General features: G+C 31.8%; 2 protein-coding genes across 2 annotated transcripts; one reads left to right on the top strand and one right to left on the bottom strand.

Annotated features, from left to right (window-relative positions):
• Nucleotides 1–65: 65 nt before the first annotated feature.
• On the bottom strand, nt 66–6695 carry LOC108744838 (DENN domain-containing protein 5B). Its single transcript, XM_025975036.1, has 19 exons — nt 6386–6695; nt 6223–6332; nt 5989–6165; nt 5625–5869; nt 5495–5567; nt 5219–5441; nt 4859–4993; nt 4354–4544; nt 3970–4287; nt 3294–3881; nt 2962–3240; nt 2590–2669; nt 2250–2500; nt 2056–2192; nt 1883–2001; nt 1621–1823; nt 1370–1549; nt 1088–1283; nt 66–1015 (listed from the first exon to the last, which is right to left on the bottom strand). The coding sequence occupies exons 1-19, from the start codon at nt 6459–6461 to the stop codon at nt 823–825; spliced, it is 3774 nt and encodes a 1257-aa protein (XP_025830821.1). The 5' UTR covers nt 6462–6695; the 3' UTR covers nt 66–822.
• A 102-nt stretch (nt 6696–6797) lies between these two features.
• On the top strand, nt 6798–10219 carry LOC108744839 (myotubularin-related protein 8). The gene is made up of 11 exons (XM_025975024.1): nt 6798–6998; nt 7057–7170; nt 7226–7546; nt 7612–7872; nt 7933–8065; nt 8356–8588; nt 8654–8904; nt 8963–9091; nt 9232–9358; nt 9479–9793; nt 10065–10219. The coding sequence occupies exons 1-11, from the start codon at nt 6975–6977 to the stop codon at nt 10203–10205; spliced, it is 2049 nt and encodes a 682-aa protein (XP_025830809.1). The 5' UTR covers nt 6798–6974; the 3' UTR covers nt 10206–10219.
• The last annotated feature ends 6 nt before the right edge of the window (nt 10220–10225 follow it).

The raw sequence follows: 10225 nt of genomic DNA on the forward strand, positions 1-10225 counted from the left end.
TAATGTTTTTTTATAGTAATCAAGCAAATAAAAAAAATATATAAATCAAAAAATATAAAGGAATAAAAATTTAAAAGATTATGTTGATATGTCATCAATTTTTATTGTTATTCTGCTATTGCACTAATTTATTGCACCACCGTTTCCAAAATATAGTTAAAAGTTTAAGACAATTTTTATGAAATGAAAATCACTGGAAATGTATTAAAATTAATGGAAAATGTAGGAATTTATATTGAGATTGTTATTATTTTAAATAAATTATTAAAAATGAAATATTTGATTGTATATCGAAGAAAAAAGGTACTGTAATACATCACCATACTTAACATTAACATATTTGGCAAGTAAGTTTAGTACCACTACCTAAAGCTAAAAGTTTGATTAAGTATGGTGAAAATCCTAAAGCTACGCTTTCCTTACACCTAAATTTATCACTTCCAAATAATATCGAACGGTAACTGAAAATGGAAGACTAGAAAATAATCAAATTGACGAAAAATCTACACACAATTAAAACAAAAATGCCATTCAGTCAACAATAAACTACGGTAATAGTGAGAATGAGAACTAATCATGGCATTTTTTAAAACTAAAAATAAGAATAATTGTCAATTAAAAAAATATCGACAATGTTTTTTCATTTATCCACTTAGATACTAAGCTATTTTAATAAAAAATTTGTTTGTTTTGTTTGGAAGATCATTCGCATATTAAATCAGTTTTCTTTTTTTATTGTTATAACAAAAAATATCAATTCACTTTTTTGCATGTATCATTATGTATTAATTTAAATTAATAATGTAATAATGAACAACTACTCTAATGAGAAGGTGATGAAATGCCGTGAGTAACGGAGTTCTCTAACACAACATCGAGATCATCTAAGGGCAATAAAATTTGTCTTAAAAATGTCAAAAGACCCTTATTTTGTAAGAACGATTGTTCGTCATACATGTCTTGGGTAGCTTTTGCGTTTGATAGATGTACCAGCATACGATGTAGGAGATGCTCCCTAATAAATATTTTCGATCACCAACATTAAAAATTAATTAAGGAAATAATTGATCTTAAACAAATTACTTACCTGACACTTAAACAGATAAATAGCTGAAATTTCCCATCTTTGCCAAGACTTTTACTAGCACATTCGATTTCGTCAATTAAATGACAATAACACCTCATGATTGCAACGAGCTCCTGGTGGCTTCTTTCTAATGTATTACCACGATTGTTGAAATTTTCTTCGACGAGTTCTAATTCCCACTGTTCTTTTACACGAGCTGAAAGAATTGAATGTTTTAAAGAGACAAACGCAATTTCAAAATATTATAGGTGTAATTTGGTTATTAATGTTGATTTTACTCACAAAAATAATCCCATAAATAATGGTGCCTGCCAAACATTCTGGCTGATTTGAAACCCAGCAAAAAGACTAACTCAAGGCAAGACACAAGACCATTTTCTCCACAGAGAAGCGCAGTAAGGGTAGTATTTCTTTCAGAGCTACGTTTATAGTGCCATTTAACAATGCGGTTCACGCAATCTCCTAAAATTTCAGGAAATTTTTAGTTATCATCTATTTTATTACAATCTTTATTTTTTCAATGCTCAATTTACCTAGCAAATGTTGAATTTGCGAGGGTTTGAGTTCAATCGATCGTGGTGGTGCCGGTGATTTCGATCTGGTTAATGAGCTCGTTCTGCTTTTGCTCTGCTCTGGTTCATCCACTTCTTCCTGCTCATGGATTATTTGTCCCACTAATAAACGTTCTATTGACCCATCGTCGACTCCTTTACCTAACCATCGACCACAAGGAAATCTTCAAAGAAATTGATAACAATTAAAAAATTTAAACGTTGCAAAAACTTTAATAGGTACTTGTAAGTATGTCCAGTAATTCCATTCCTTACAAGGACATAATCGATCATCCATTTGGCATACAAACCACTGTTGTCATGTCCAATTCGCATAGTTGTTATAACACCTACATTATTATGCTGTAAAACGATCAAAAATGAAATTAACAAAAACTAGAAGGCTTTTTATATTACTTTAAAATCAAAGGACAATTGGCTTTTAGGTACAGGAATTTTTTTCGTTTCAGAAAGAGTCCCTGAAAGCACCATCCAAGCATTGGCAGAAGTTGTTCCTTTTTTATTCGGTACAATAAGGACTTTGTAGTTTATCACTGCAGTAACGAAAAACAATTTTTTTTTTGATTAAATAAATCATAGAGGTTTCTTACCAGTTGTGGGATAAGTACTGGTAAAACAGAAATAATCAACAGCATTGAGCGAAAGAAGATGGTACAAGAATTGCTCTCTTTCTTCTTCGCAGCGAAGAAAAGCGGTCCTCTTGTACAGGCTACGTAAAAGGTCTTGATCAGATAGCAAAGTTTTTATATGTTTTGAAAGCTGTTTTTTTTCTAACGCCAACCTAACCCAAGCTCTCGCTTTACCAACACTTGTTCTAACGTCAGCCATTCCTTGAACATTTCTGCAACCGTTTTATTTTGAAAACAAAGTTTAGCTTTTGTTTTTATTATTATTAATCAATTTAATGAAATATTATAGGGGCTGAATTACCGTGGTCTAATTTGGTTTGAAGTAGCAGACGTTTCATTTTCTGCTGCGGCAGATATCTTCAGTGGCGCGGTCGAAGTTTTCTAGTAGAAAGTTCAACGACAAGTGGGGCAGTGTTATAAACTTAAAAATTTTTTTTTATTCCCACTAGCTACCAATGCTGGTGGGCGGACAGTTCCTCCGGACTACGTCGGAAGGCCTTCTGGCATCGCGGGAATGGGTGGGTGGTGGTTCGGATGAGAAAGTTGAGACGGACGAAATGACGACAGAAGAGAATGAAAGATTATCTGTGGAATATTACTGCCCCAGCATTTGCCTAAGTGATCCAAGNAAATCTATATTTGGATTCAGAAAATAACTATGAATTTAGTAGAATAAAAAAAAATACTTACCTGTTGATAAAATTTGATTATTTATTTTTATTGAACATTGATGATACTCTTGATAAGCCAACAAGTGTGACCACAAGGCCGATTTTCCACGCTTTTTTTGCAATCCATGGGACCAAACCCTCTCAAGAAAATCACACAGAGAGGTAACCAAAGTACTTTCTTCTACAGCCCCGTTCATATCGGTACTATTATTGCAGGATAAAGTAACCCCTTCAGCCCCCAATTTTGATAAGAGCATTCGTTTTGTTTTTGCTTTACAGTCCTATGTACACTGAATTGTATTTAAATTTTAGATATTATTATAGTAGTACAAACCTTAAGGAGTTTTTCGACAAAAGTCCAGTTAGCTTGTGCTAAAACAGCAGGAGATACGTCTTGTCCATTGCCAACATTAGATTTTTCTTCATTTGAATGGGACAGTCTGGTCAAACGATAATTTTTCCTTGTTACACTAGCTCTTGGAATGCTTCCTTTATTAATAACGGGTATTTTATTTAATACTTCTTTGTCCAAAAGAGGGAAATATTTCGTAGTCGTTTGAGGTTTTGTGGTCAATATTTCCCTGGGAGTTGGAGATTCGAAATCGGGACTTTCCATACGGCAATCAATAAGTTTTTGTGTTTCGTAGTTAAAAGTGCACGGTTCGTAAGTAAGGGAACGCATTAAATTTTCACCTCCATAACGCTGTCGAAGGCATTTGATTCTATTATCGAATATTTGTAGATTTTCATCAGTTTCTCCCCAAGTTGATAAAATTTTATTATCGATTAGGGTGGTGAACATTTGGGATTCTAAAAACCGCCACAAGAAAGGTCTGTCTTGCTCGGGTTGATCTGATAAGAAAGATGCTTTGTCAAAATTTTGTACTGAGTCACGATTATTCAGCCAGTCCTCTTTATTGTGCTAAAATGAATTAAAAGTAGTTAAGTAAAATTAGTGATTTTTTAAGAATTTTATCAAAAAAGATAAAATTAATATTTATGTTATTTACCTCGTTTGGAATGATAACAAAGTTTTCATAAGTTTGAAACATATGTACGAATCTGTTAAGAAATATTTCCCTGATGGTGTTATTTAACCGAAGATCTTCCAGGTACGAATCGCTTGGATGTACGGAGTTCGTTTTATCCAGGGCCACCCCAGTACGTCTGACAATGTCAGCGATCCTTTGTAAAGCTTCCGACCTGGCGGAACCGGGCGGTGAAGGTGGTCTGTCATAATCCAAATGATCATGTACAGACATCATCCGCTTATTTTGGGGTTTTACAGGTAATGTACAACTTCTCGACATGATATCATAAGTTACTTGCTGTAAAATTTATATGAAAAAACATGTTGAAAGATATAAAACGAAATGAATTACTACCTGAAATACCTTAGCGTTTTCTCCATTGGGGACGTGAACGCGATGCTTATCTAAAGCTGCCCATATTTCAGCGGTAAATGCTTCTAGATAAGGAAACGCTGCCATTTCTTCTGGTAACTGAACTTTACACTTGTCGATGTCCACAAAACATAAAGTGGCCTCGGAAGCCACTTTAATATTATCATTGTTTGCATGAAGCCCTGAAATTTATTTAGAAATTAACAAAATGATTAATAGAGAAAACTAATAGAAGAATTTGCCTTTACATAACTGATCCTTTGAAATAAAACTTTTTAAATGAAGATATATGTATATACATAATTAAAAAATATTCAATTTGAATAAGGTAATAACAAGAGTTGGCCATTTTGTCGTTTTTAGAAGTACATATGTAATAAGTTGAATTTTTACTTACAATTAGTTCGGATTTCTCTTTAGAATATAATAAGGACAAATTCTTTTTAATTATTTTGAGATTTTCGAGTAGAGGTTTTAATGTTGTAATGCCACCTACCCATGAAAAAAGGAACGGGTGCATCAAGGAAATGTTCTAGAGACGCTGGTAGTATTGGGACATACACGTGGGGCCACATAAACGGAAAAAGAAGTGTCGTTATCCCTTCCGCAACCACCATGAGTCTTTGACAATCTTTAAATTAGTAAAGCAATGTTAGTTAGATTCACATAATAATAAATAGAAAATTAGTTGTCATTAAATTGTATTCAATAGAGAAAAATAGTTATCATTAGTTAAACTGTTAGATTTAAAAATTAGCAATTAATTCATGCAAGTATTAGTTATTTATTTATCTAAATATCCATTAATAAAATAAATGCATAACAACAAATAATGTGTTTAATTAAAATTATTTACCTGTACTTCTCAAAAGAATTTGGTTTTCTAATAGAAGACAGGTAAAAAGTTGCAGCACAATATCCACCCCCAACCAAGTAAACATTAACCTTAGGGGAAAATCAAAATGTGGCAACTCTAAAGGATACGAAGGACACTGAATAATGCAACTAGTTAGTGGTAAATGAGGATCTGATGGTGGCAAATGAATCATAATGCTTTTCCCAGGTGCAGGAAGCTGCACCTACAAATGGTTACCTTTAAGAAAACAAAATCATCTATTTAACAGAAAATTACCTCATTCAAAAGATTAAATACATAGCTTTCTAAGCTCAGGCAGTTTGTTGAAATGCTCCTTTTAGGGGCACATCTAAAATGTAAATTGAATATTATTTAAGCAACATTATCTGTTAAGGTAGTTTAATACCTGTATAAATTTTCTAAAAATATTTTGGCAGCATTTACATAAGGAATCTGGCAAATTATACTTATACTCTTTGACACAAATAGTTTGTCTTTCGAAATATCATAATAAGCCAATGAAGGTCCATTTGCTGTAGGTGTAGATAACTTAAAATGTTTTGGCAAAGATCTGGTATGGGGTCCTTGGTTTTGAATAGCTTGTACTATGTTACTTTTAAGATTACTGGACAGTTCAGTTAAGTACATTGCCTTAAATAAATAAATAAATAAATGGATTTAGTTTATAAATGTTTCCACATTCACAATAAAAATAATCATGAGAGAAAAGTGTATGCTTTGTTATAAAATAAGTTTATAAAAACAAAAACCTGCAATGTTTGAACAGCTGTACAAATATCTCGATTTCTAACTTCCTCAAAGAATATGAGACTAAAACCGTAACATCTTTTGCCATCCTCTCGAGTAATTACAAAAGAATGAAAAGAAGGAGATTGAGTTACTGAATGCTTCTGAGTTCTAAATTTTAAACCATTGGGCAGAGCAAGCTAAAATTATGAATTATGTTATTGGTTTCTGTAAGTTAGTACTTGCAAAACACTCACCATACAAACTGCAGATGAATCAAAAGGGTTTGTGGATACATTTTCTGGATAATGGGCCAGTATTTTGCACTTGTAACTTCTTTCAAGTGGAGATACATGTAAATTGTCGCCTTTAAAATAAATGCATATTAATCAAAATAAAGGAAATTCATGAACGTTTTACCTGATACTCTGTCTGGTTCTAAGCCTGAATTATAGTCTAGGCCACATATAACAAAATAATCTGCAAATTTGCTCATTTTACAATAGTGTTTTTAAATTAGTAATTGTACATTTGCGTTTTATCTGTTTCTAAACGACAAGAAATAATACAGCCCAAAGTTATTTAAAAATGAAGAAAAATAACAGTTCATAGTGAATTTACGCTCTAATAACGTTAATAACAATGTTTAACAACAATAGTAATTTGTCTCTTCCTTTTACAATCTGCTGCGATCGCAACCGAACATTACCACCAACACAATACACAAAACAAAACCATAAAGAAAACCTTAGTAAACGTAATAAACAAAAAATCGCTAATAAGTGGAGGAAAATCATTTGACGTTGACATCAAGCTGACGTTTATCTATGATATAACCCTACTAATATTTTGTAAATATCTTATATCCGCAGAGGGAGAGAGTTTATATTTAAATTTTTAAATTATAAATTGTCATTAAGTTCTAATTGTGTTATTATTATAAAATATTTAATCTTTTACATTTTAGAAGTGCACTATTGATTAAGTTAAATAGTACATATTGAAGAGAATGGAATTTATTAAAACTCCTAAGGTATGTCGCCAATCAAGTCCAAATTAAAACATTGTAAATAATATTTATCGAATTTTAGATTGAAAATGTGCAGATGTTGGACCGTTATTCAAAAACCCCTAGTAAAGGAACACTCTACCTTACAGCCACACATTTAATATTTGTGGATCCTGATGCAAAAAAAGAGACTTGGGTATACATATGAACTTTTTAAGACAAACAGAAGATGAAATATAATTGAATTTTAGATTTTGCACATGCACATTGCCAGTTTAGAGCGTCAACCTTTGACTACAACAGGATCTCCCCTTTTAATAAGATGTAAAACATTTTTGTCGGTTACATTTGTTATTCCTAGAGAAAGAGATTGTCATGAAATGCATGTTACTTTACAAAGATTGTCACAACCTGTTAGTATTGAGGATTTGTATTGTTTTCATTACACATCAGGAAATGATATTATAATGAGAAACGGCAATATAGACTCTTTTTCACTTGAAAAGGAGTATCGACGCATGGGAGTTCCAAACAATTACTGGGCACTTACAAATTTAAATAAAAATTATGAGGTAAATTATTACATGAGTACATTATTATAATCACATTGTTGCTAAACACTGATCTTATGTAATAGCTTTGTGAAACATATCCTACAAAGATATGTGTACCAGTATCAGCCGCATCCAATATACTTATTGGGAGTGCTAAATTTCGTTCAAAAGGTCGTTTACCGGTTTTAACATACTTGCATAAAAATGGGGCAAGTATCAACAGATGTAGCCAGCCGCTGTCAGGCTTTAATGCAAGATGCATTGAGGATGAAAGTTTACTAAATCATATTCTCACTACCAATCCTGCATCTCCTTTTATGTTTGTGGTTGATACACGACCCAAGGTATACTTGTGCAATTAATTAAATGCTTTATTTTTATTAATAATATGAATGTTTTTACAGATTAATGCTATGGCAAATAGGGCTGCTGGTAAAGGATATGAAAATAAGGCTTTTTATGAGAACATTAAATTCCAGTTTTTGGGGATTGAAAATATACATGTGATGAGAAACAGCTTATCAAAAATTATAGAAAGTAAGGAATCAGTTAATATAACTTTAATCAATGTTTGCATATAATGCCTGTGTATGACCACTTTTAATGTTAATAATAATTCAAGATAAATGATCAGTAATGTTTTCTGTTTTTCATATCATTGACCTTTTAGACTTTAAAATTAAAATTAGAACTATTAATAATTATATTATTATATNCTACTAAAATATTTTTCTGAGATTTAAATATGTAATATGTTTATGTATGTATAAGAGATCATAACTAATGATTAGGATGTATTTTATAAAATAATCAAAAACTTTTTTAAGCATGTGAACAAAAGAACTCTTCCATGAATAGTTTTTTGAGTGGATTAGAGTCTAGTGGTTGGCTACGGCATATAAAGGCGATTCTAGATACAGGACGTTTTATTGCACAAGCCGTAGAAGATGGTGTTAATGTTGTGGTACATTGTTCAGATGGTTGGGACCGTACAGCACAAGTTTGTTCCACGGCAGCCGTTCTACTCGATCCATATTATCGCACAATTGAAGGATTTCAAGTATGAAGATCAATTCTTATGTAGTAACAGTATTGTAAAATCATTCCTTTTCTTTTTGTATTCAGGCGCTTATTGAAAAAGATTGGCTAGCATTTGGACATAAATTTACAGACAGATGTGGTTACATACAAGGAGAGAATAAAGAAATTTCTCCCATTTTTACACAATATTTAGATACGACGTGGCAACTGATGGTTCAGTATCCTTCAGATTTTCAGTTTAATGAGAGATTTTTGCTCACATTACATGATCACGTTATGTCTTGCCAATTTGGAACATTTATTGGAAATTCAGAGAAGGAGCGTCAGGAATTAAAGTATACAGATACATGTAACTTTTTTAAACAAGAATTTGTAATTTTAGTTTGGCTTTAGGTTGAAAGAGAGAACATTTTCGTTGTGGAATTACATGAATCATCAGATAAACGAATTTATTAACCCACTGTTTTGCAGAGAAAACACGACTGATATTTTAAAGCCTAATTTATGTCCCCAAAATATAAGGTAAACAGTTGTTATTAAAATCTAAAATTTAACGGTTTTCTAAAGTTTACAATAAATCTCTGAAATTATTCTTGAAGTGTTAATATTTGGAACTTTACTTCATATTTTACAGTCCAAGCCTTAATTTTATTTTTTTTTAGATTTTGGAGAAGTATGTATTGTCGATTCGAAAATGGGGTGCACCCCAGAGAGCCTTTAGGTGACCTTCTTTTAGCTACTGTTGATCACAGTAACTCTTTAAAAGATCACATAAAATATTTAAATAAGGTATTTACATCATTTTATAAACTTTTCTATTAGAAAAAGATTTCATCCTAATTTCTAAGTTTAATACATTCATTAATAAAAGCAGCGAATTGAAGTTTTTGTTTGCTTTTTTTACAACAGAAAATCGTAAATGCTAAAAACTTCATAATGGAAAATTCGAAACGATTGGGAAAACCATTATCAAAATCTGTTAATAAAACCGCAACGATTGACGTCTCTGACAACAAATATATTTACGATATTAAACAAATAAATTCATCTGAAGATTCTTATCTTTGGAAAAAGACTGCCGAAGGGATTAGCCCTTGTGAAGAAGCCCATTCTAAAGTAGAAGAATTGACAAAAAATTTAGATTCTGTGGCTCTTGATTGGAAAACTCTAAGGAATATTAAAGAATGTGGATGTTCAACGCCATTTGATCATTTTAGTAGAAAGGTACAATTTTATACATATAGTTTCTATTTCTGGTCCTTATTATAAAATGTGCAGAATAATAGCCAGTTCAGGGACGTTTCGCTCTTAGGTGTATGGTTTCCTCAAGGCAGGTTTTGAGAAAGGTTTACACCTAGCAATGAAACGTCAGCGCCTGTTGGGTTTTTATTAAAAAATTGTAAGATTTTATTTCCTTAAAATATCATTTTATAGATATTTCTTGTTTTACTTTTTTCTGTAATGTTGATACTAGTTATGTATTTAATTTTTTTAGAATCATTGTAGAAAGTGTGGAGAAGTATTTTGCGTTAGATGTATTGACAAACAAGTAATTCTTCCCGGCCATTTAACAGAAAAAGCTGTACCTGTCTGCAGGCCGTGCTATGACGTTGTACAAGATACTTCAGAAACATAGGAATTTTTAGGATTTAAATA

Source organism: Agrilus planipennis, unplaced genomic scaffold (assembly GCF_000699045.2).
Source record: "Agrilus planipennis isolate EAB-ADULT unplaced genomic scaffold, Apla_2.0 scaffold35, whole genome shotgun sequence".
In the NCBI taxonomy this organism is placed as follows: Eukaryota; Metazoa; Arthropoda; class Insecta; order Coleoptera; family Buprestidae; genus Agrilus; species Agrilus planipennis.

Excerpts from the sequence above, each read along its gene's own strand:
- LOC108744838 (XM_025975036.1), bottom strand. The coding sequence starts at position 6,461 with ATGAGCAAATTTGCAGATTATTTTGTTATATGTGGCCTAGACTATAAT. Across the intron at positions 5,442-5,494 it reads TATTTAATCTTTTGAATGAG|GTGCAGCTTCCTGCACCTGG; the intron begins GTAATTTTCTGT and ends AACCATTTGTAG. Across the intron at positions 1,550-1,620 it reads GCAAATTCAACATTTGCTAG|GAGATTGCGTGAACCGCATT; the intron begins GTAAATTGAGCA and ends CTGAAATTTTAG.
- LOC108744839 (XM_025975024.1), top strand. The coding sequence starts at position 6,975 with ATGGAATTTATTAAAACTCCTAAG. Across the intron at positions 7,547-7,611 it reads ATTTAAATAAAAATTATGAG|CTTTGTGAAACATATCCTAC; the intron begins GTAAATTATTAC and ends CTTATGTAATAG. Across the intron at positions 9,359-9,478 it reads ACATAAAATATTTAAATAAG|AAAATCGTAAATGCTAAAAA; the intron begins GTATTTACATCA and ends TTTTTACAACAG.